The sequence below is a fragment of the Etheostoma cragini genome, chromosome 24 (genome assembly GCF_013103735.1).
Source record: "Etheostoma cragini isolate CJK2018 chromosome 24, CSU_Ecrag_1.0, whole genome shotgun sequence".
Classification (NCBI taxonomy): Eukaryota; Metazoa; Chordata; class Actinopteri; order Perciformes; family Percidae; genus Etheostoma; species Etheostoma cragini.
The window spans coordinates 11,389,162-11,415,313 of record NC_048430.1 but is presented as its reverse complement, the minus strand read 5'-3'; the positions used below and the strand labels follow the sequence as shown (position 1 = coordinate 11,415,313).

The 26,152-nt window shown below is 39.3% G+C and overlaps 1 protein-coding gene and 2 long non-coding RNA genes across 10 annotated transcripts; 1 reads left to right on the top strand and 2 right to left on the bottom strand.

Moving 5' to 3' along the window:
• Positions 1–2,692: 2,692 nt before the first annotated feature.
• Positions 2,693–23,261, bottom strand: stat1a (signal transducer and activator of transcription 1a). Of its 8 annotated transcripts, XR_004655590.1 has the most exons (26): positions 23,133–23,261; positions 21,483–21,613; positions 21,148–21,292; positions 20,515–20,610; positions 18,963–19,049; positions 17,894–17,972; positions 17,654–17,745; positions 16,479–16,630; positions 16,177–16,335; positions 14,918–15,010; positions 14,323–14,382; positions 14,220–14,240; positions 12,914–13,004; positions 11,765–11,806; positions 11,005–11,094; positions 10,117–10,215; positions 9,311–9,446; positions 8,625–8,680; positions 7,881–7,978; positions 7,008–7,147; positions 5,755–5,943; positions 5,030–5,108; positions 4,346–4,442; positions 3,770–3,811; positions 2,840–3,002; positions 2,693–2,807 (listed from the first exon to the last, which is right to left on the bottom strand). XR_004655590.1 is itself a non-coding variant. In XM_034864841.1 (25 exons), exons 2-25 carry the CDS (start codon positions 21,608–21,610, stop codon positions 2,973–2,975), a joined length of 2,301 nt encoding a protein of 766 aa, XP_034720732.1. In that variant the 5' UTR covers positions 21,611–21,613; positions 23,133–23,261; the 3' UTR covers positions 2,696–2,972. The 8 variants fall into 8 exon arrangements, 6 of the variants coding, with proteins under 6 accessions (XP_034720732.1, XP_034720734.1, XP_034720735.1 ...); XR_004655591.1 differs by lacking the exon at positions 3,770–3,811; XM_034864841.1 differs by having other exon boundaries at positions 2,696–3,002.
• Positions 8,838–17,393, top strand: LOC117939565. Its single transcript, XR_004655615.1, has 3 exons — positions 8,838–8,849; positions 17,180–17,183; positions 17,259–17,393. It is a non-coding gene; the product is annotated as an uncharacterized LOC117939565 (long non-coding RNA).
• On the bottom strand, positions 20,077–20,345 carry LOC117939571. The gene is made up of 2 exons (XR_004655621.1): positions 20,313–20,345; positions 20,077–20,146 (listed from the first exon to the last, which is right to left on the bottom strand). It is a non-coding gene; the product is annotated as an uncharacterized LOC117939571 (long non-coding RNA).
• Positions 23,262–26,152: the final 2,891 nt, after the last annotated feature.

Here is a 26,152-nt window from a genome sequence, read left to right as displayed (position 1 = left end):
AGCCAGGGGTCCGCCTTCGGTTTAACAACTTTTATCCGATAAGGGACAATAGAGTCCAAAATGTCAGTGCTTGTGGAACTGTGTGACTTTTTTCGACATGCTAGACTAAGACTTTTTATGGCTTTTTTTCAATATAGCCTACTATACTATGACTTATGATTATTCTTTTCAAAACACTATCCTAGGACTTTTATGGACATGAATGTTCTATGACATTTTTGTGGCTTTATTAGACATGCTATACTGTGACATTAATGAAACATAAATAAATGTGTCATTAATATGTACATGTACAAAATAAATACATAAATGTTTTCATAAATCTTTTGTACATACTATGACTTTTTAACTTTTTGAAATACTACACTACGTTAGGATTTTTTTAATGACTTATTGAAGTTTTTTTCATTTTTTTTCAATACTTTTTTCGACATATTATGACTTTTTCATTCTTTACAAAACACTATACTAGGATGTTTTTCGACATACTGTACTTTCAATTATATTTCAACATACCATTATTATGATTTCTTCATGGCGTGTATGACTTTTTCCGACATTCTATAATACGAACTAGAGTAAAAAAGTTTGACATACTATTCATGACTTTTTTTCAACATAGTATGATTTCATTTGTTTTCATTTTTTATTCTATATTTCATACATATATTTTATACATAACATTCTATACTATGACTTTTTTTATATACTATCAGTTTTTGACTTTTTCATTAATCTTTTCATTTTCCATTCTATATTTCATACATATTTTTTCATGCATATATTTCATACATAACATTCCATATTATGACTTTTTATGGCTTTTTGACATACTATACTATGACTTATTTACGACGCGCAGTCAATTAAACTCATCTAAATTAAACTTGAGATAACTTTCTTTTTTACAATTACAATTACAGACAGTAATATAAATAATAACACAAAACTGCTTTACATTCATTATTTATACAGTATATCGTGTATGTTTTTGTATTTATATTAAGCATACATTTATCATTAATAAGTACACAGCTCTACTTAAGCCATTTCAGTGTAGCAACAGCTGTAAAAAAAAAAAAACTTTTTGCCTAATAAATTTCAATAAAATTCATACAAATGAAAACCCCTTTTTCAAATTCTCTTCTTCACCTTCCTGTATTTCTTCAATAAATAGATGGAATCACACAACAATAGTACTTTTCCTGTTTCATTTTTAAATTTGATTCATTTATACATTTATATACTTTTTCCAAATGTATTAAAACTCCTGAATCTCTGAATATATATGTAATTACTGTTTTCCAGGTTTGTTTATTGATTGGATACTTTAGTAATTTTTTTAATTTATATGTAACATTTTCTCATCAACCCTTGTGTTGTCCTCGGGTCAAATTTGACCAACAGTATTTCAACCAAATTTTACAAAAATAATGCAGCTTGTTCCAGACAAGTAAAATAAATGATCGCCTTACTGCTTTCTTTAAATCTGAATGCTTTATTTAATTTTACAGCATTCAAAAAACTTTTCTGATAACAGATCATTGGAGGAAGGGACTAAAATGTCCTAAACCCCCCACAAAAACATCAAATATTGAGAAAAAACATCAGTGGGAAAAGCAACAAAGGTTTGGAAAAAGACGAAGACAACACAAGGGTTAAAGCTCTGAAGTACACAAAAATGCACAAGTGCTACTTCATCCTATGGGTTTAGATTCCAATTCTCATTAAAACCAAAGCAACAGATAGTTTCTTAAAATAAAAAGCCAGAGGAAACCTCCTTTACGTAAATTTTGTGTAATAGAATATGTTCAGAATTCACATTGCTGTAAAATTATGCTTTTAGCTCACAGTTTTTGCCCCGAAATTATATTCGCATGCAGAATCATTCTTTAATTCCACTGTTTTACAGTTATGGCTGCTCGAAAGTTCACATTTAAAGAAGAATAAGAGGAATCGATATGTACACTGGGGTGCCAATCTCAATTTCAGAGGCCAACGATTCTAAAACCGAGTATCCACGCATCTCGGTGCAACAATTTCTTTATGTACATTTCCACGTGTGATTTAAAAAAAATATACAGATAAATCGGAGTATGCTACTCAGTTTGCTAATCAGTTCCTAGACAAAGCAGCTACACAAAGGTGAGATTTTGACATATACAGTATTTGTCACACACACACGTTGTAAATGAAACGTTTTGCCTACTGAGGCTTTTATTGTGTAGTCATCCCACGCGTCAGCCTTAAACATGGCGAGTCACCTTCTCTCCCAGTGATCTGCCGTGTCAGAGGCTGAGTCATGTCATGAATTGGCTTCTTAGAAGTAAGTAAAGTTTATTTGGAGAGCAAGATTCTTTTTGATTTTTCACAGAGAAAAATCAAAAAGCGCTTCACAATAAAATCATACAACAGGTGATTTGCCTAATTATTGTCTCATTAGGTCATGTGTATATATACAAAATCTAATTCTTTGGCCAATTTTGAGCCTATTCTCTAAGTTGTTGTCCATTTTCCGTCTTCTTTCAGTCCCTGTTCTCTGATTTGAGACAGAAACTTCTAAATAAAAATCAACCGTTTTTTTTGTTTTTAAAAGCAAAATTGATTATTAACTTATAAGAATCGGGCATCGAATCGTTCTAGAGAGAATCGCGATGCATTTAAGAATCGGTTATTTTTCCCACCCCTAACGTACACGGATTATGTCTAAAAGGAGGGGCAATTTTAGCATTAACAGTGATTTACTGGATTACTTTGATGATGATGAAAACTGTCAAAATAGGCAAGTTCAAGATCTAAGAATGTTTATCCTCAGTAATATACTGTCAAACAGGTGGGCTTTAGTCTCTAGGGGACTGGTTACTTCACTGACCTCCATCCTGATCCCATAATCTGACAGTGTCAAGGACTTTCCATCATCACTAAAGAGCATGAAAGAAGGCAGAAAGTACACTATAAAGTGAAGAAAGCCTTCAGTTTTGGTCCGGGAACTCTGCACTCATCTAGGGAGAAAAAGAGGAGAAGAACAGCTTATTTGATTTGTGCAATAAATGTCTCCTTTTTTATTGAGGAGGAGTATGACTGAAAGCGAAGCAAGCTAAGTACTGTCGGCAATGGCTTTCAAGAGTAATAAAGGGTTGTTTCCATATTCTTTTTCTCAACCTGGACCAGATTCATCCATGCGTTTGTGTCTAGTGGGAACAAAAACCTTTAAATTTCGGTGTGGTGCAAGAACGCCGTAACCGGAACCACAAAATCCGAGCTTTCTTCAAACGTCACAGCGGTTCATTTTCAGTTTTTGTGTCTAAGTGACTGGTTGGACCAACAATCTTTTTGGGATTGTTATTGCTACTCTTCATTGTAACCCCAACCGGTCGTCAGACCCCGCCTACCAAGAGCCTGGGTCTGTCCCAGGTTTCTTCCCTAAGGGGAGTTTTTCCTCGCCACTGTCGCACTGTTGCTTGCTCTGGAGGGAACTACTAGAACTGTTGGGTCCTTGTAAATTCTAAAGTGTGTTCTAGACCTACTCTATCTGTAAAGTGTCTTGAGGTAACTCTTGTTATGAATTGATACTATAAATAAAATTTAATTGAATTGCAGCCCAAGTCGCGGCTGCCTGTTACGGCGTTCTCGCAACATACTACAGCAGTTTTAAAGATTGTTGCTCAGATTAGTCACAAAGACAAATGCATGGGGGAAAAAGGGTCACGGTTGAAAAATACAGAAGTTGCCCTGTAGGTGTAGAGCAACAGATTAAAGCTGCATCTACCTGAACGTCAAACTGTCCAAATCCCGAAATCAGATTGTTGGTCTGAAAGCAGAGAAAGAAGGCAAAGACTTACAGCGAGACGTACAGCAGGACAGACAGACATTACCCCATCTTACATGTAAAGTGGATTACAGTGAAAGCAGCACATTAGCAGCAGCTCTGGTCTCAGTCGGTTTGTGTCATGTGAAAAAAAGCGTCACAAACATTGGAGAAAAAGCAACAAAAAAGTCCGAAAAAAAACATTGTGAGAAGAAAAAGCGGCAAAAAAGGCGCCATAATTGTTTGGAAAAGGGCCAAAAGCGTAAAAAAAGCAACAAATATAATTGAATCACCATTGGAAAAGGCGTCAAAATGGCGTGAAAAGGACCAAAAAAATCCTCAAAAAATACGCCAACAACGTCTACTTACTACTGCTATGACTTAAGAAATCCATAAAAAAAACAAAAAAACATTTCTTTCATACATTGTTCATATTATATCATGCAATATTTTCAAAAAATATTTTATATGTGGCGTGTGTAAATCAAGATAAGATCCTACATTAAGTCAGCAAAGTGTTAACGAAGCAGCACTCACCACAGCGTCGATGTCTCTGGGACTGACGTACTGGGCCAGAACCTTGTAGTCGTCGGGAGACATCGGCATCATGTTGTCCTGCAATCTGGACGGGTGCCTGGACAGAAGGACATAGATACTGTCTCCGTTACATCTGTAACACACTCCAACTGCATTTGTCAGCACGTCCCCTAAGGTCCAATACGTCCAAGCTCGTGGCTGTTCCTTGTCCCCGACTTAGGACCTGTGGGGACCGTTCTTTTGAGAAATGAGCCCCTGAGACTCTGGGACGCTCTGCCCTGTCTCTGTGGTCTATTTCTTTTTTTTTTCTCTTTTTTATTAATTTCTGTGCGTCATCATGATTAGGTACCATGAAGTACATAAAAAAAAGGCAAATTTTGATTTTTTAAATCACAAAATCAGTTTCATCTCTATTTTTACACACTATGCTTCCCTCAATACTTCCCTCTCCCACCCCCATCCCCCTACACCTGACCCCCCAGGACATTGCCAGTCCTCATTCAAAACAGGACCCACATACACACACGACCCAAAAAATTAAAATAAATTAATATGGATACTATTGAATGTTTTATTTAAAGCACTTTGGGATTTTCTATCTGTAAAAAGCACTATATAAATACATTTCACTGACTTACTTATAAAATATATATCACATCAATTATAAGAAGTGGTGATACTCACACTTCTGAGACAGATATGAGCTCCGTCTTCATGTAGCCGGTCTTCTCTGGACCGTTCTCCACGTCCATGGGCTCCGCAGCTGGAAGTCAGTTACACACAGATTTCAAACGTTAAAATATTTGATGAAGTTTAGTATTAAAAGCAAATGTTGTTTACTGGTGTAATGTAGCCGTCGGACAATGAACACCTCGTCGGGCATTAACCCGCTTATACCATGATCTCGATATAAAACCAGACACGTTTTCAACAAAAATCCTTCAAAAAGTGTATTTTTTTTCAGGTAATGATGACATTTAAACAATAATTGAGATGTGTGAAACACTATTTGAATATCAGAAATAATTTATTTAAAAAAAAGACTAAAATGTTTTGACTACAACTTGACTAAGATACCCGAGTTCTCTTATGACTAAAACTAGACTAACAAAAAAAACCTATGTGAATGAGGTAATATGACTAAAACTAACAAGGACATTTGGCACAAGACTATATTGAAAATAGGTGACAAAATTAACACTACGGTAAACAGCATTTAGTAGGTGTCCTATTACACTTTTTCATGGACACCCTGCAGCCAATCAGAATTGAGATATTCCCAGACAGTGGTATAATTGTATTTAACTCAACTGGTAATATCAGGTGTTGAATGCATTTAGTGAAGTGACAAGAGAATAATATACAGTCCAGTACTTGAGTATTGGGAGTTACTCAGTGAGGTGACTTACTCTCTGAGGGTTTGGGGTAGTACTTCCCGAAGGCCTTGTCTTTGGGGATATTAGGGTAGAGGAAGCGGAGCGGGTTCTCGGGGATGTTCTCGGCGGCCATCACCTTATAGGTGCGGATGATGTCGGGCAGGGAGACGGCGGACAGTTCCTTCTTTGTGTACGGCTCCACGGAGTGGAAAAGCGGCTTGTCTGCGTTCATTGAGAGAGTTCACACCTGTTAACATGCACCATGTCTTGCATAACCAGAAGCCGGACCATCCTCCACAGCGCTGCGAAGGAAGGTCTGGCTCGTCACACAACATTCTGGGGTGGGAGAACACGTGCTCTTTGTTATTGGCATTTCTTTTAACCCTCCCGGTGTCTTCAGGTCAAATTTGAAGGTTTCTATATCAGAAATTTTGGTTTCTTTTAAACTAATTTTCCAAAAAGGTAACGTGGATGGTTCCCTACAACGCTCATTACAAGTTAAATCAATAATCAGTGTACTACTTTTTGAATTATTTTGTAAATTTTTTAGCATTTGCAGAAAAAACATTTAGTAAAAGAACTTTAAAAAGTGTAAAAAAAGAGAGAAATGTCAAATAAAGTGACATAAATGTGAAAACATGTCAAAAAAGTAAGAAAAAAGTCAAAAAATAGACAAATATTAAAAACAAAGTTTTAAAAATGTTGGGAAAAACCCAGGAAAGTGTAAAAAAGCGCAGAAAAAGAAAAAAAAAAGACAAAAACATTGGGGGGAAAAAAGTGTAAAAAACGAGAGAAATGTCAATAAAGGTGACTTAAATGTGAACAAATGTCAAATAAAGAGACAAATGTAAAAAAAAACTGTAAAAATTTGAAAACTTTTCAAATGACAAATGTAAAAAAAAACTGTAAAAATTTGAAAACTCAGAAAAAGTCGACAAACGATGAAAAAGTGACAAAATCATAGGGGGGCGTGTAAAAAACGAGAGACAAAAATGTGAACAAATGTCAAAATAAATGTCAAATCAAGTGAACATTTTTTGAAAAGACGTCAAAAAAGTAAGAAATAACCAATTACAATTGTCTTGGGCGGGACTAATTGCTGGACACAATGACTGGGTATTTGCAAAATAGCCTCAGGAAGGGACTTGTTTTGGTGAGACATGTGTACGTTCAAGTTGTTTTGGTCTTGTAACAAAAAAACTCAGATTCAGCAGATAGTCCAGCTCGCTGTCTGGATCTACCCTGCAGAGATCTGGATTTGGGTACAGGAGACTGCTTTTGCTCACCGTGGACGTCGTGTTCGATCCAGGTGAAGGTGATGGCTCCCTCCCTGCTGCTCTCGCTGAACCGGAGCAGGAAGGTCCCGGGACATTTATCGCTCAGCAGGGCCTTCTCCCTCTCCTTACTGATGAAGCCCAGGATGCAGCTGCAGACAGACCAAAAATCGCTGGAATTAAAAACCCTTAGAAAACGGAACTCCCGCGGTCAGCGGGAGATCATCATTTACATGATCCCTAGTCTCGCTCTCTGGTTGATTGGCATTTCTTTAAACCAATCACAGTTTGTGTGTAGTCGTGCGAGAGAAAACTAGGTAGTCTAGCTAGCGGTCTGGATTTACCCTGCAGAGATCTGAGGAGCAGTCGTCATAAATCAAACAGAGTTTAAAATTCCAACACAAAGAAAGCGAAAGGAAACGGACATTGGCGAAAAGACACGCATCCTGTGGCAGGATACCAGCTGATCTGGGTAGGTGGCTGATCTTTAATGCAATATCTACATTTCCCATTATCAGCAACCATTCATCCAATGTTCCAAAGGCACATTTTGTTTACTAATCTGATATTATTTTAAAAAACTAACTAAGAAAACATTAAATAACCCTTTTGCAATTATGTAAGCACATAATATAATCTGGAAACTGCTGCCCTGGTTAAAAAAAACAAGGTAACTGATCTCAGCTGGGATTCTGTCTATAATGGAGTCCAATGGAAATTTGTGAGTGACCCCAAACTTTTGACCGGTAGTGTATATTCTTTTCACAACAAGAATTAACAAAGGGAATATAAGAAATGAAATACTAGGATACAATATACATACATACATACATACAATATACAGGAAATTACATACATTTAGTCTGAAATACCAACAGCACTCACCCGTCGTTCCAGAGGGAGAGCAGGTGCCTTTTAATCAGGTCTAGGATTCCTTCGATCCACAACCAGAAGGGAAAGGCCTTCTCGTTGGCACTCTGCTGCTGGACAAAAGAAAATGTGATAATTAATACTTGTAACTGTCTAATCGCAATACTTTGACGTAAATGCTTTGTTTAACCGCAATTGATTGCTAACATTAGCTAAGGTCCTAAGGCATATGCCTGTCGATGGTAAATGTTAATTTTAAAGCGATTATTAGAGCTAAAGCTGTGCATTTGATAGTTGTTGGCACGTATACAGAATACAGAAAAGTACAGAAAAATTTAAACAAATGGAGATTATGTCTCAACAAGTTACTAGCCACTTCAGATGACTTTGGGTTCATAGCAACAAAAATTACAAGGGGCGGCAGGAGATGCAGTTGGAAAAAAAAAACAGTACAGTACAGAAGCAGTGATGACTGTTTTACACATATACTGAACAAAATTTGAAATGCAGCACTTTTGTTTTTATTCTCATTTTTTTAGATTTAAGACTTTTTCCGCAAAATGTACGCAAGATGTACAAGATGTACGCAAAAGGCCTTTTTCTCTTTTAAATATTGGTCACAAATCTGTGCTAGTGAGCTCTTTTCCTTTGCCGAAATAATTCATCCACCTCACAGGTGCGGCTGATGCTGATTAGACAGCATGATTATTCCACAGGTGTGCCTTAGGCTGGCCACAATAAAAGACGGACTTGGCTTACCTTGCAGAACTTGACCCAGGGGATTTGTCCCTCTGGGTTCCTCTGGGCTTTGGCTCCTGCAGAGAAACATTGAGGCTTTACATTTGGGCTACATTTACATCGCTGCGGTTTGGTTTTGGAGTGTTGAGCCAAAAGTGATCGCCGTGCACACAAGTGTTTTCAGCTCCAGTAGAATAACTAATCTCCGTTTATACCAACACTCCGCCAGTTGCCATGGTGACGTCAGTAGCTTAGTCTCAGAGAACGAGACGTAGTGACCTATAAGACCCAAATCTGGCGCAAGAAACGTTGGCGACAGTGTTGCTGTTGCCAAAGGTCTCCGTTTGTGGCCGTTGAGACGGAAACACAACACCGCAAATTCATAAACAAAACGGGTCAGAAGTGTTTTCAAATGTCGCCGTTTTAGGGGCTCGGAAACGCCAGGGCAGGAGGAATGAGAGGGGGAAACACCAGAGCAGGGGGAATGAGAGGGGGAAACACCAGAGCATCAAGAATGAGAGGGGGAAACACCAGAGCATCAAGAATGAGAGGGGGAAACGTAGCCAAAGATGTTCGTTTTTAGACCAAATCGTAGCGATGTAAATGAAGCCTTACACTTGAAAGCCTCCATTGAAGTCTAAGGAACTGTGTAAAAAAAAATAAAATAAGGTATCCCGGGGTGTTTGTCTTTAAGAGCCGGTTCCTACCGAGCAGCTTGTCAGCCAGCATGTTGAGCTGCTCCTGGCTCAGGCCTCGCTTGGTGACGGAGGAGAACTGCCAGCTGAGGACCTCGGACAGCTGGGACCACTTGGCCGCCGGAGGGGTGAGGAAGAACTTCAGATTCTGAGGATGAAGGGAGAGAAAAGGCAAGGGAAAGGAGAAGAGGAAATTGAATCTAGGTTCATGGTTGCCACGGTGGGTCCAAAATGGCCTGCATGATCCTTCATGTGCAGAAAGATTGAAAGATGTGGAATGTAAAAAAATAAAAGTTTTTTTTGTTTTGTTTTTTTCTTCTGTTGCCAGGCAGCCTGCTTTCCTTAACTTTAACTCTTTCCTTAACTCTTCTTCTCTCCTACTACTTGCTTATTCACAGATTATTTTGTTTGTACGCCCTATGGTGTTTCAAAGAATGTTGCAATGAACAATGCGCATAAAAGTCTGTGTGCATGCTTTTAGCGCCTAATATACCTTAACCAAATCTTACCTAATTTGTGAGAGTATGTGTGTATGTGTGAGGCTGCGGCTCTTCTCATTTAACTACATTTGTGGGGTCCAAAAACCGGGAATACCGTATACTTGTCCCGGGTCCCGAAAGCTTTGTGGGGCCAAAATGCTAGACCCCTTTAAGGGTTAAGACTTGGTTTTAGGATTAGGGTTAGAAATAGGTTACTCTTAGGGTGAGGGTAAGGTTAGGTATTTAATTGTGCTGGTTAAGATTAGGGTAAGGTGCTATGTCAATAGATAGGGTCTCCACAAAGATAGTGGGACGCACTATGTGTGTGTATGGGCTCACCTTGGGCTCGGTGTTCAGCATGTTGTACCAGAGGATGGAGGCCCAGCCACTGGGCAGCTGACAGACGTTAGAGATGACCACAACAGGCAGAGAAATGGCCTACAACAACAACAACAACAACAACAACAACAACAGGAAATAGTCAAAAGCACACTCACGAATAAATCCAGCGTTGATATCAAGGATGGGACAATATGCGTTTGTCCATTTGATTCTTTCACGACACCTTTTGCGATTTTCTTTTCCTTCTTTAAAGCCCACTTCAGACCAAAGCTTCGTGACGAGACAAAACCGGTTTAAAACGTTGCAGGGAAAGGTTGCAGTGGTCTGAACCGGCCCGTCTAAGCTTAGGTTTCAGATACTGATAAATCAAAATGTACGCAATTAGACCAACAGTCGCAGCCAAAATCACACATTTTTAAATAGGGAAATGTAAATTAAAGGGTCTTTGACGTGACACAGCTGCCTTGGTTGCCGCCCGTTTCGAATGTTGTTGTTACTACCACACTGCATTGTGGGATATCTATGCCGGACGAGTGTACAGTATTTGCACACTGTAATGTTTCACCAGAAATAGTTTGCAATGATTTCCCACAGCGCAAAAAAATTCTCACATACTGTTTTTGCCACTAAATAGCTCTTCAGTATAGAGTTTCAGACACATCCTGAATAGAGTATGAGAGATTCGTAAAAATCTAATTGTTTAAAAAACAATGCATATCACATGTCATTTAGTCAATCTGACGTTTATTTATATTGTTACTACATAATATTGATTTTCTGGGTGTTCTACGCTTGAAACGCAAATGATGTAGACCCCATCTGTGGTATAAACGGATTATTGGAAAAATTGATATTGATATCAAAGTCTTGATATTGGTCTCTCACCTCCAGTTTGATAGTGAGTCCAGACTGGTTGAGCAGCAGCTCAGACTCGAAGCTCAGCGAGTGAAGCTCTTCTGTGACGATCAGAGGACCCTGAACCCAGACACGCACGCACACACACACACACACACACACACACACACACACACACACACACACACACACACACACACACACACACACACACACACACACACACACACACACACACACACACACACACACACACACACACAGAAAACTTCACAAAACCTCCACGCTGAAGTAGCCAAAATATAATGAATATTCCAGCACATCCCATATGTTACAATCAGTAACTAAGTACACTTGACTAAGTACATTTACTCCAATACTGTACAAATGTTAAGGTACTTGTACTTTGAGTCTTTTCTTTTAATGCCGCTTTCTACTTCTACTCCGCTACACCTCAGAGAGAAATATTGTACTTTTTTTAACATTATTATCGCTTTTCTGTCATTTCTGTCATGTGTGGGTGCTTTTTTAAAATGTTTTTGGTGTTTTTTTCCTACGTTTTTTGATATTTATAATGTAACGCTTATTTTAACGGGCCAATTTTTTTGTGACAAAAAAAAAACAATTAACTGAAAACGGGTCTAATCTAACCCAAGAACAACATGAGGGTTGAAGCTGTTTGCTCGGTAAACATGTTTGCAATAATTTAACTGCACCCCCCTTATCCAGTCAAGTTTCTATTTTCAAATGCAAACTAGAACAATGCCAGCAGGGTCACTAAGGCTCTTACCTCGTTTGTTCGGTTGCCGGCAACCTTCTGCTCTTTCAGTTGCTGCGTGAAGAACAAGAACAAGTTAGGGAAAACAGTCGTTGTGGTGTGCGGTTTGGATTTTTAAGGTTCAACCCGCCTGTACAACTGTACTCTTTATCAAAATTTCCGCTTTAATACAAACAAAAAAAATCTGTGTTTCCCGTTTTTAATTTTTAGAGCGGGATACTAATCCTACCGTGAAATGATTTCAACCAGCTGGAAAAAAATAAAATAAAACACGGTCGCCTGTCAATTGGAAGGTTGGCGGTTCGATCCCCAGTCATGCAGGTATGAATGGTTCCGGTACTATGTACAGTGGCTTGCATAAGTTTACATACCCATGATGAAGTTGATTAAAAAGAGTAATAAAAAACATCTTTTGGAAATTGATCTTGATGCCTTAATTAAAATATTTAGGAAATTCCAACCTTTTAAGGACACAAATTTTCTTTGTGAATGAATAATGTATTGTAAATAAAAAACTGTTCTTCCTTAAAATACAGAGGGCATAAGTATACACCCCCCTATGTTTAAATACAGGGGGCATACATTTACACCCCCCTATGTTAAAATACAGGGGGCATAAGTATACACCCCCGTATGTTAAATTCCCACAGAGGCACATTTTTTATTTTTAAAGGCCGGTTATTTCATGGATCAGAATACCATGCATCCTGATTAAGGTCCCTTGGCGTTTGGAATTAAAATAGCCCCCCCCTTCACACACACACACACACACACACACACACACACACACACATCATCACATACCCTTCACCCCCCTAACCCTAAAGATTGGCATGGTGTTAAATCAGTTAGCTTAATAGCTGGTTTGATTTGCATTGAGAGTTGATCTTATAGAAAGTATCCCATGCCAGTCCCTAAAACTGGTTTTCTTAAAAGGTTAGATTTTCCTAATTCTTTTTAATTAAGGCATTTTCCAAAAGATTTTTTTTATTCCTCTTTTTAATCAATTTTAGTATGTGTGTGTAAACTTATGTAAGCCACTGTAAAAGCACTTGATTAGTCATTGAGACTCGAAAAAGCGCTATATAAATACAGTCCATTTACAATTGACTTCCTCGTTTGATTGAGGAGCAAACCACCAAAAAAACATGTAAGTCTCACCAAATGTCTGAACTCTGCTGCCAGGCTGCCGTTCGACTCCTCCATGTTCATGACTTTGGTGTTTGTTCCCAAAATATTAAACTTCCGAAATCTGACAACAGGCACAATATGAAGAAGTCATTTACTTAGGAACAATCAAGAGTTTTCAAACTTCTCTTTACTTAAAGGTGACCTATTATACTACATACTGTTTGCAGATTAATACTTGTATTTTGTGATTCTACTAGAATATCCTAACATGCTGTAATGTTCAAAAGCACCTGCATCCACCTGTCTGAGACGCCCTGTTGGAGCGCCTGTCTCTTTAAGCCCTGCTCCCAACAATAACAAAAAAGTCTGCTCTGATTGGTCAATAATCCCTCATCACCGCGATTCTCCTGGAATCTCCTGGGAGAAAATACCAGGACTTTTTGCCGTGAAAAAACACCAAAGGCCTTTAAACCAAATACAAGACAAGTAGTATTGTGAAATTAACAGCATTTCAGCCAATAGTGCAGCTTTTCTGGCGTTAGCATGCGGATATTGTAGTTCAGTTGGTTTTAACTACGCCCTGTTACGTCCTGCGATGCCCTGCTACGCCCTGCAGTGCCCTGCTATGCCATGAACTACAACAACTACTATTTCTAGTCATAGTTCCATTATCTTGATTATATACTATAATACTACTATATTATATACTATAATTGACACTGTTCATTGCACCCCCAACCGGCCCCGTCAGACACCGCCTGCTAAGTGCCTGGGTCTGTCCCAGGTTTCTCCCTACTATAAATACATTTAAAAATAAATTTAAAAAAATTTAAAAACGCAATTTTAAATAAAAAGATTTAATTTTGAAACATTTAAAAAAAAAAAAATGTTAAATGAATTTAATGGAATAAAGCAGCACTTTCTGTCTGTTGTCACAAATTGCAGATTAAGGCTTACAAACCGTACACTACACAACAAAATCGGGAAAAATGAACAACACTGAAAGCCAATAGTAGAGCTTTTTCTGCTGTTAGCATGTAGCTTCTTGCAACAATGTAAACCCTGCAGTAACGTTAGCCCTAAAAACACACTGCAGTAGTCTGTCTGGAGCAGCTGACCAATCATAGAAGGCCAGCTCCGTGTCACAGAGATAAGAAAACCAGTTGAAGATTTCTCCGAAATACGTTTGAAAATCCGACATTGTAACATTATAGATATGACCAAAAATACATAAAACTATAATAGGTCACCTTTATTAATAAACATTAGATGTTTTTGGTTGTATTACAACATAAAAAATGCTCTGAAATGTGTGTCAAATGGTTTTGAGACGTACCCTTTCTTGTCCGTCACATCTCTGCGGGACAGATGAAGATTTGTTAAAAAATTGTTTGACTCAGCTTTCAGCAGGTTACATGAAGTCTTTGAACGCAGCTTACTTATCAAACACGGCCTTGACTTTGAGCTCGTAGTTAAACTCCTGCAGCTTCACCAGGAACCTGAAACGAAAGCGAGACGTTCAACTGAAACAGGACGCTGGTTGTAGATGGAGAGGAGGAGGGAGGGAGGAAGAGGAAGAAAACAAATTCATTCATTTATTTGCACAATAAAATCAAGGCAACAGACACACAAGATTGGAAGAAGTATATATTTTTTTTAGCAGTGGTCTTTTCAAAAACCTTAAGATTTCTGCACACAAAACATATATAGGTTATAAAATCTGATGGTTTATTATAAAGTAACCTAGCAACAAGTCCAGCTGAGATGATTAGACTGGTTGGATCCTCTAGACTGTCTACAATGGGACGAGAGATCGGCATCGAGTACTTGTACTTTTATTACTTTATCTGATGCTACTTCAACATTTTCAATGCAGGACTTTTACTTGTAACAGAGTATTTTTAGAGAGTTGTATAAGTAATTTTACTTAGTAAAGGATCTGAATACTTCTTCCACCGCTGATAATTAATAATATGACCAAATTATAGTCAGCAGTCAAATAAGAAGTTTTTTTTTCTTTTTCCTGTTTCTTACCGGAGTTTGACTGTGAACTGGACGCCTGTTTTCAGCACCAGGGGTCTCTGTGGGTGGGTGGGCATGCAGGGCTGCCTCTCTACAACCAGGGAGCTACACACACACACACACACACACACACACACACACACACACACACACACACACACACACACACACACACACACACACACACACACACACAGTAAAATGAGATATGAGACATAATTCCTTATAGATAGACAAAGCACATTTAAGTCCCGCCCCCACCCGCTCTCCATTGACATGTATTGGTGAAGGTTTCCTGCTTGTCTATTCTGTCTGCTAACACACAGGAAAAATGTCTTAAAGCTGCTGTGTGGTGAAAGAACTTTCTTTAAAAGCCGCCAACCCGTGGTCACAGGCGTGAGGAACCAGCAGATAGAATGGTGAGACACAAAGCTAACGGTTTGTCCGACATTACGTGACACGTAGTAGCCTAAAACGTTTTTTTTGGATATTTGGGTTGGAAACTTAATGCTTGCTCCAAACAGCAGACATAACGTTAGCTTAGAGTCTCCCCATTCTTCCTGCTGATTCCTCACATCTGTATCCACTTTTTTCTTCGTAGATGCTCAGTTTTTCTTCATCTATTGGACGGTTGACTATTCCTATTGGCTTGAAATTTTACATTTGCATTCGCATGAACTTGGGTCAACGCTCCATATTCATGCCCCAACCTTGAAATACGTTGGCCTGGTAAGGTGACATACAGGGCGTACTGCTCCGCTTTTTTGCGGTCACATGATAAACTCAAAGGTGCTGCTAACGTTGCTAATGGGTATCGTCGCTTCCCGGCCCCGGCAGGTTTGAAGAAGGAAACATAGGGGACCACACGTGTTAAAAAAACAAATCTAAATTTCAGGAACAGGAGTTGTCTTCTTTGGCCAGAAAAGGGATAATGAAAGGAGAAAAGACTGGCTTTTTGAAGCGTGAAGGCTACCGTAGCTATGATACGTACTTTGAACTGCATGGTGCAAGAGAGTTGATGGCGATATACGATCTCAACGTCAGACGGGAGGAATCCTACACCTTAGACCTTTAAGTTACGGGTTCTTTACAGTGTTGGTAGGGAATATTGCCACACAGCTTGGTTTAGGCATTTTTCTGCTGTTTGCTAGCAGACTTGACGCAATTTTCTAGTCCGGTGGGTGTGGCTTTCCAAGTCTGATGCGCTCTGTCTCTATTACCAATCAAGAGTAAAGGGGGGTTGGGGGTAAGCGTCTAATTAGGGTTCTCACTTAGAGAGGAGGTTCTTGAGGAGTTCCAGGGCTCGGGCCTCCAGGTAAGCTTTTTTCTGCGTGATGGGGTCGTTGTCGTAGGTGAACTTCTGCTCTAACTCCTGCAGCTTCTTCAGGTGCTGGCGGACCTGCTGGAGACTCTCTGCCACGGCCGTGAACCTGCAGGAGGACGACAAGGAAGGAAGAAGAAAAAGGGTGAGAATGTGAGAAGGATGAGGGAATGAGACCTTTATGGTGCTGAAAAGAAGACCAATAGGGGCTCTTTAAAACACTTGAGGTTGTTGGACCACAGGAAGTCTCACCAGTTCTGCAGCTGGTCCACGCAGGCGTTGGGCGGGCCTCCGATGCAGGCGATCTGCTGCCGCTGCTTCCACTCCGGCAGTTCTTCAGAGATCAGGTCTGACAGTAAAGCCTGAGTGACGTTCAGGAGGTCGGCCAGCTGGGTCACCACGTCCTGAGAAACGGGAGAGAAAACATTTTGGGTAGAAACATTTTTTATTTTTTTATTTTCGACAGTTAGGGTCACCATTTTCAAGGCCATTTTTCAAGGTTTTGTCACTTTTTTCTGACATTTTTGACACCATCTTCAAAGTTTTGTCAATTTTGGCAACAATTATGGCATTTTTTATTTTTTAAAGCACCCATATTATGCTCATTTTCAGGTTCATAATTGTATTTTAAGGTTGTAGCAGAATAAGTGTACATGGTTTCATTTTCAAAAAACACCATATTTTTGTTGCACTGCACATTGCTGCCGATCCTGTTTTCAACCTGTGTGTTAAGGTCTCTGTTATTACTACAGATTGAGACGTCTCACTTCTGTACTATCTTTGTTGGGAGCTGCACATGCGCAGTTCCTAGGTAAGATCACATAACATAGCTACTGTTTCTCCAACTTTGGTCAATACAAGGCGGGATTAGCTTTGCAACTTTGTGTGGAATACCTGCAGAACAGGGACATAAAGTTCTTTTGGAGATTATGGTCAACTAGTGGCTATTGTAGCAGTGTTTTGTGAGAACGAGCTAGCATGCTAGTGCCAGCATGCTACGGTTGGCCACCTCGTCTCTAGTGAGGTAGAAAGCCGTGCAGATTTTGAACAGCTCACCCGGAGACTGCAGACCGAGCACATCCAGAAACCATATCTCACTTAAAACAGCATGGAAGGTTTTTTTCCCACGTTTCTATGCGGGTGGAAGCACCAGACACAAAATAATATGGACACATTTCTTTACTCATTTGGAATGGCGGAGCCCATTTCATCTGCCTATAACCCTCAGATGGGGTAGAAGTCCTGACCTGCCCGACAGTCCCAACCCCACCCCGCAATTTCCACCTCTGCATTCAATATGGACACAAAACATCTGCAAAGCTCAATCTCATTTTGATTTTTTTCTCCTTTTACCATGTTTTTTTCCAGGCGTCTTTACAACGTCCTGGATTCCATGTCCAGGGCTCGACACTTCTCTGTCTGCTCACCTGTCGTTTGGCTTTCAGTTCGAAGCACATCCTCCCAACCGTCATCTTCTCTTTCTCCAGCTCCTTTGGCGTCATGCTGTTCATTTCGTTCTCTACACAATCAGGGATAAAATCAGAGTTTGGCTGCACAAACTAAAACAAACACAGAATCATTCGAATGAATAGTGCTTCCCCATGTACACACTTGACATGATTTCCCCCCAAATTGTGACTTCTTGACGATAATGAGATCGTTCTCACCTCTGTTCTTCAGTGTGTTGATTTTAAAGTCATACTCGTCCTGCAGATCTTCTAGCTTCTTAATGTTTTGATCTGCCACCTAAAGAAGAAGAAAAAGATTTGAAATTTTAGCGGTTGATAACCTGGACCCTGTTTTCCCATCCAATAGTGTCTAAGGGCGTTAAGTTAGATACCAATGGATTTTCCCATCCTTTGGTGTCTAAGGGCGTAAATTTGAAGCGATTTGTGCCCGGTTCCGTTTGTATAGCTGGTGTGGTTCGAGTACGAATCATGAAAGCGTACCGAGACCACCTCTTAAAGCAGGTCTCGGGACGCTTGTTTGGTCCACATTTGGTGCGCGCCAGAGTCCGATTGCCGCGTTCTCACCTGCCCAAAAGAACCGCACCTGCGGGGCAAACGAACTCTAGTTCGATTCAACCAAACTAAATGAGGCAGGTATGAAAGCGCCCTAACTGACTGATATGAACAACAATCTTTGAAATTGGTCCAGTAACCGGCAAAGTAATTACATATGTCAAATGTCAATTTCTATCCACTAAAAGTGTTTTTTGCCGCTAAAATGCCCAGATTATTATTCTAAGTGTCTGACATTAAAGAAAGGATCCATACAGAGATGGACCTTTTTGTTAAAGAGTAAAATCCTATTTTCAAACCAGCCTCCACTTAAAAAATGGTGTTTGATAGTTTAATTTAGTTTAAAGTGTATTCTACGCTACAACTTCTGTTTATTTACATGGAGTCTGGTTGGCTTGGCGAGAGCAATTTAGGGACTTAGGTTCATGTTAAATAAAAAGAATATAATTCTTTAACAAAAGGTCTTTCTCTGTAGGAATCCTTTCCATAATTTTGGCAGAAAAACAATCGGAGCCTGTTAGTGGACGGAAATCGAAGGTGCGCAACTGCCCGTTAATGTCACCTTGCAGCTTGTTTACCCGCTGTCCCGCCTTATACTGGACTAGGGTCCAGGTAGAAAAAAAAAAAAACTAGTTACCCTGTTAACACATGAAAAAATTCCTCATTTAGTCTTTACACTTCATGTTGCATCATTTATTATTCCATGTTGTTTCACCTGGACTCTGTCTTTCATTTCCTTCACTTTGTTGTCCAGCTTCTGTTTCTCCACCACCATGGCCGACACCGTCCCCTCACCCTCCTGCTGCAAAAAAAGAGGTGGTTGTGTTGATTTTTCATAGTTCGAAAAATTTCCCTGAAGACACTGTTCTATCATTTATTTATTATTATATATGCGTTGCATTGCATTCTTGTCCGTGGAGGGATATCACATTTTGTGTGAAAATGTAAGAGTGGCTTTGATTATTTCACTCAATATTATAAAATGAAGCCCAGTTCAGACCAAAGTTTCTGAAACCTGCCAGTTTTAACCAATGCGATGAGACGACTCTTTGTATTTCCAGTCTAACTTACAACTTTTAGGCATTTATTGGAGCTGGATATCACTGGTTGTGTCTACTGTAAATATGAATGTGGATAACATTTGTGGATATGCTTGCTACAGCTAGCTGTAAAACTTCAAATTTTTTCTATATAATTAATCATCTCAAACACAATTATGATTCACAATATAGTTGTCTCTTTCAGTCTAATATGAAAATATTTATTAATGCTTTCTCAAATAAATGACCAATGTGATGACTGAATCCCAAAATAGATCTTTGGGCTATATCACTATATTAGTAGGGGTGGGAGAAAAAGTTAATACTGTGTAGTATCGCGAAATTTTACGTGGCAATACTATATCAATACACGGGCGCCAAGTATTGATCTTTTAATATATGAGTTATTATGAGAATTTTTTGCTACTAGAATATTAAAAGACATTGGTTTTTCAGTCCACTCCGATATTTGGAGCAATACAATTGAAGTGAAATAAACAGATAAAGAAATTTATGTTTTTAGATAAAACGGATGTTGAAGTTTTCCTTTGGGGACATCATTTTGAAGGGTAGGGCGCGTAGCAAAGCGTTGCTTGGCACAGAACATTGGACGGCACTGCCCTCCCCATTAGAAATCAACAGAACCGCCAGCGCAAAGCGGTTTACATGATACGTTTTAAAGCCAGATGCCAGACGATTCGGTAAGTGCTGCAAATGCGGAAGTGCCTTAAACCTGCATTCTGTCTGAATTCCTGCAGGGGGAGACTCCTTCAACCTGCATTCTGTCTGAATTCCTGCAGGGGGAGACTCCTTCAACCTGCATTCTGTCTAAATTCCAGCAGGTTGAGACTCCTTAAACCTGCATGCTGTCTGAATTCCTGCAGGTGGAGAATACTTCTACCTGCATTCTGTCTGAATTTCTGCAGGTTGAGACTCCATAAACCTGCATTCTGTCGGAATTCCTGCAGGTGGAGACTCCATCAACCTGCATTCTGTCTGAATTCCTGCAGGGGGACTCCTTAAACCTGCATTCTATCTGAATTCCAACAGGGGCAGACATGTGCGGTTGCAAAAGGAGGATCTGTTTCTGTAGAAGTCTATGAGAAAGTGACCCATTTTTCACTTCATTTATTACCTCAATAAACATTTTCCATTGCAACTTTCCCCCGCAAATCTTTGGTCTAAACTGGGCTTAAGAACACAGAGTTCTGTAGAAGGAGGGTTTACCTCGGTGCTCTTTGCGCCTTCCAGGATCTTCTGCTCCTCCTTCAGGTTCCTGGAGATGATCATGGCCATGTGGACTGGATCTTCCTGGAAGCGATCCTGTGGACACGGACAAATCCATTATTCTTAAAGCTGTATGGTTTTGACAAGAATGTTCCAATCAGGACTATAGGGCTGAAGGATTTTTGAAAATAAGCAATAACAATCAATAACTCACTGTAAAGTGGTCTATCTGTATAGTGTCTTGAGATAACTCTTGTTATGAATTGATACTAAAGAAAAATTGAATTAAAGTTGAACAACACGAGATTAGATAGATTAAACCAACTGTTATTTCCTGTATGTGATGCATAAATGTATACGAAGCACACACGGAGGACAAATCCCTCCGAGTTTTTGTCGCCTTAAAACAATTTGCGACATTTCTGTTGCTTTTTCAGTTTTTTTGGACAATTTATTTTGTCTTTGGCGCCTATCTGGAGTTGTTTTTGTGGAAGTTTTTGTTGATTCTTCTGAGTTTTGGTCGCCTTTTTTTGGACAATTTCTTTGAGTTTTTTTGTTGCTTTTTTAAGGTTTTTTTTTGTTGCTTTTTTCAATGCCCTCCCTAGATAGTTGGACCCGAAGTTACGCCCTTGCCTGCAGGTTCCTCTTGATCTTGCGGATGTTGTGCTGCAGCAGGAAGTTGTTGTCCAGGGCGAAGCGGCTGTGTTGGTCGTCCAGCTGAGCCAGGAGGTCGTGGAAGCGAATGGTGGCAAGAGAGTCCTGAATCGCCACCGTGTCCCTGAGGAGGCACAGAAACACAGGACTACTACTTCAAAAAGATATCTTGACCACTTTTACTTACAGTTTTCAATGCAGCACTTTTACTTGTAACAGAGCGATTTTTACATGTGGTATTAGTACTTTTACTAAAGTAAAGGATCTTAATAATTTTTCTAGTGCTGCCTGTCACTCAGTGTGTGCCTTCTTACCAGTCGATGCTCTCGATCCACTTGCTCAGGTACTGGCGGATGTCCATGGGGAACGAGTCGTCGTACAGCTGGTCCACCTGCTCCAGGTACTTGCTCTCCAGCATCTGGAGCTGGCACCACTGCGCCATCGTCTGGTGACCAAGAGCAGCTGCATGAGGATTCAGAGCTCCGTCTTTTAGGTTTTTTGCATGCAAAAAACTAGAGCCTACAGGCTCCTGCACACTGCCTACGTGGCATGAGCAGTTTTTATTTCGGTTCCCATGGTAACAGGTTAGAGCTTGCACACTGCCACCATGACCCTACCGCCTCCTCTAGAACCGACGCCTAATATTCACGCAAGAGCGCTGGAAGAGCTTTCCGGCAAAATCGAATACAAAAAAGATTTTTATGTCATTTTGGCACGAATACATATTAATAAATGACATGTTGATGTTTAAAAGTCTCAAGGTTTACTACTAAAACTAAAGTCAAAGAAATATTCTGTATTCTATTTTGCCGTTAATACTGCTGATACTGTCTTCAAATCACTATAACATTTTTGTTTACCATAAAGTATACTACTGCTTGAGTACAGTAAATGTCCAAATTGGATTTCAATTGGATTCGGATTAAACAAAAACATGGACTTTATTATCTCAGGAAAAGGAATTGAAAAATCATATATATACACACACAGTATATACACACAAATATTGACAAAATAAAGTTTAAGAACACGCTATTATTTCATTTATCAATGGGAATCATGTGTAACGGCAAGGCTAGCAGCAAGACAAAAACCTCAATGCAAGGATTAATTGGTAAGTATTTATAATAATAAGTCATAAATAATATTTAAGTGACAAAGGGTGGCAGTAGCTCAGTAGGTTGGGAACCGGAAAGTTACTGGTTCATGTCCCCATATGGACCAAAGTATGGTGGTCGATTAGCCAGTTCACCTCCTAGGCAATGCCAATGTGCTTTTGAGCAAGGCACCGAACTGCTCGGGGTGCCCTTCCATGGGCAGCCACCCCACAGACACACACTCTGACACCTCTCCATATATTTCCTTGGATGAGGAAGGCAACAAGATCTTGGTGGCAGCAATACTTTTGCAAATTTTAAATGCAGTAATTTTACTCGAGTGTACTTCCTCCAACCTCTGCCAATAAGTTTCACCCAGAAAAAAAGAAAGATGTGGCTTTGACAAATTTCCAAAGAAAATTGAAGGTTATTGGTACATCAAACCTTTATTTGGTATTCTGACTCAACGTTACTGAGGGCATGAGAAGTCCATAGGTTTCGTTTTCCCCACAGCTATCACTCTTCATCCAGCATCAGTCTATAAATATCCCACAGCCGAAATCTTCCATGAACCCCCAAACCTCGCTAGCTTCCGTTAACCAACATCCGTCCAGAAATGTAACTCTTTAAAGGGTTTCTTCTATATTTTCATTAATAACAGCGTTATAGCATAAACCATGACACTTAATTTAAATAGGTATTCCTCACTGGTAAATTCGGTGTAACACATGACATTAAATAACCACAACTGACTTACCGTTAGTCAAGTTTGAAGTTCTGTTTGGCACAACAGTATCTCATTATGAGAACATAGCTTATTTGGGAAACATTTTGTCACTGCGCGAGGAAGTAAGTGATTAAACTTACCTTATACTTTGAAGAAACGTGTACAATATGTAAAAAAACTAAAACTTTATTTCCGAAAAGGTTTTTTTGTGTGTGTGGACGGAACGTGACAGGCTGCTGTCTGTTTCTGCTAGTGTGTAACGTACGGAAATAGCGTCAGCCTATGACAGCTTACGCTTCGTGAGATAGACCCGCCCCTTTACCTGCGACAGCCAATCAGAACGATCAAAAACGGCTGTTCTATTAGTTAGCAAGCCCACCCATGATAACAATGACACGGCATGTTTTTCATGTAGCTTTAGTGGAATGAGAACAAGATAGATAATCAACACGTGTAATAATTTATTTTACATCCACTCTAAAGGTGTTAAACCATATGTAAAATACGATTTATGTAAATAAAAACAAAAAATAATGTAGTTTTCCGGGGAGGAAAGCCACTCATTGGAAGAGCTTACAGTGACCACGTGTTTTCAGAGAAAGAGAAAGTAACTGCCACAACTCTGAAACTGAAACCTAATTTATGGTAATAATAATAATAAATCACTTTGGACATTGCAACTTTGTTCAGACTAAAATGAGACAATTATTTATTTAAACAAATATGATTGGAAAATATAACTTTAGTTGTCAACAAAAAATATTTGTGAGAAACGGGACCAGAATTGTCAGTGCTGAATTTTTGTCGCAGTCTGCCCCTGCTTGTTATCTAATAAAAATAAAATATTCACACGAATTTGTTCCTTATGGTTATAATAGGGACAAAAAAACTGAACAGCCTTTTAGAGTTTAGCACAAATATTTGGTAGTACTGTTGTCCATGCACATATACTGTATGAGTAATACTTCTTCTGCTAACAAGCCTTAAGCAGCTGTGGGCTGACCCTGTCATCACATACTTCAACAAAGTATTTCGTCCAAATGTATTAATTATAGTAGATTATCCATATAAATACATAAATTGCAAATACCACCAGGAGAACATTTCTTTGAGAAGATGCAAATATCTAAAGGCTACAGGTGTCATAAAGGTCATGTTCTTTTCTTAATTTGGAAGAAAGTGCAAGTGGCTCCACCTAGTGGTCGAAATAAATAAATACATATTTTAAATTGTATTAATGTGCATAAAGAAGCCAAGAAAATATGGAAAAATCTCCAAAAGGCATCATCAAATGACAGATTAGGCATTCGTGTAATATGTCACAAAAAGTTAGATTTTAGTTCCATCATTAACACTTTCAAGACATCAGAAAACAAAAAAATGGCGTCTGCAAAAGTTTGGGCACCCTCCAGAGTTTATACCTTGTAAACCCCGCCCCTTTTGCATGTATCCCAGCTTGGAAACGCGTTTTGTAGCCAGCCAAGACTCTTTAATTCTTGTTTGAAGTATCTTCGCCCATTCTTCCTTCCAAAAGTCTGCCAGTTCTTTTAGATTTCTGGGCTGTCTGTCACGCACTGCTCTTTAAGGTTTATTTTTAATTATGATGAGGTCAGGAGATTGTGAAGGCCATGGCAAAACCTTCAGTTTACGCCTGTTGATGTAATCCGACGTGGATTTTGAGGTGTTTGTAGGATCATTATCCATTTATATTTTATTGAATCCATTTTTCAGTAAACCCAGTATACATACATATATGAAAATATGCAAGCATTTCAATTCTATTCAAAGATTGTTCCATTGTTTATTTGGAGGTTTTATGCACCCTTCCATTTCTATTGATTCATTTGCCTTATCTAACAAAAAGCATTACTTTTGTGGAGATGAACATAATAAAACAATAAAACAAATACGACAAAGCTGCCAAATGACCTGAGCCCTTCTGTTGTTGTTGCAGGAAATTTGCAGGAAACCAATGTTTGGACATTTTGTTCACCGCGGAATCTCACATGTGAAACTGTGTCACTTGTGCACGTTTTGTTCCAACAGCAGAATGAAGACTCAGGGGTCAGAAACCACCCGTGAAGCACAACAGTCGGGACATTTCTTTCATCCACATGAGCCAAAAATCCATTTTCTGTTTGTTTTTTTGGATACATTTTAAACGGATTTCTGCCAATAGGCCTAAAACATCCCATATGTGATTATTGTGACAGAGATATTTTGCTCAAATATGGCTTCTGGAAAGAAAATAAAGGATGAGATACAAATTACTAAACAGACATTAACGTCAAGTGCTACGTATAGTCCCATCCAAATAGATTGAATTTGGTATTGATGACATGAACAACAGTAACGGGAACTCCAGGGAAATTAATTGAAACTTGTTAGTGAGGACTAGATTAGGACTGGATTTAAAGCTGATTCTGGTTTCCAACTTGGCCCCAGGTGTGTTTGTTAAAACATGGATGGAGACAACTTCTCTCTGTTGATGCTTTATTACAGTCAAGCAGTGCAAACATGGCCGTGGGTAGCTCTGCTATGGCTATGTGTGTGTATGTATGTGTGTGTGGGTCTGCAAAGAAATAAATAACATTGTAAAGGCTACCATACACAATGCATAGGAATCATATATATGCTAGCAAACAATAACATTGAACCCACTATTAATTCTTAGTGCAGTGTAACTGTGGCATGTAAATAATGCACCTAAAATACAAAGGTGAGCAACAATCGCCATTATATTGAATCAACAGCCAGGTGTAACCTAGGTAACAGCTGAAGAACACATGCAACGGAATCACTAGGTAATTTACTTTAAAGTGCCCATATTATGAACAAAATTCAACCAAATCTGGGATTTGGGGGGTTATTTTGTGTCTCTGGTGCTTCCAAACGCATGCGAACCTAGAAAAAGAAAACTATCCATGTTGTTTTGAGTGAGATCCGGTTTCTGAATGTCCTCTGTCTTCAGTCTCCGGGTGAGCTGTTCAACATCTGCACGGCTTTCTACATCACTAGCCGAGACAAGGTGACTAACCGTAGCATGCTAGCTCATTCTGACTAGCAAAACACTGCTACAACAGCCCCTAGTTGAACCTAATCTCCAAAAGAACTACTTCCTGTCCCTGTTGTGCAGGTAATCCACAAGTGACCCTGGTCT

What these genes read in the sequence shown, in the direction of transcription:
- stat1a (XM_034864841.1), bottom strand. Translation starts at nt 21,610, where the DNA reads ATGGCGCAGTGGTGCCAGCTCCAGATGCTGGAGAGCAAGTACCTGGAG. An exon ending in CAACACACTGAAGAACAGAG is followed by an intron (nt 17,746 to 17,893) that starts GTGAGAACGATC and finishes CTGATTGTGTAG; the next exon opens with AGAACGAAATGAACAGCATG. An exon ending in CCGGCAACCGAACAAACGAG is followed by an intron (nt 11,095 to 11,764) that starts GTAAGAGCCTTA and finishes GTCTGGGTTCAG; the next exon opens with GGTCCTCTGATCGTCACAGA.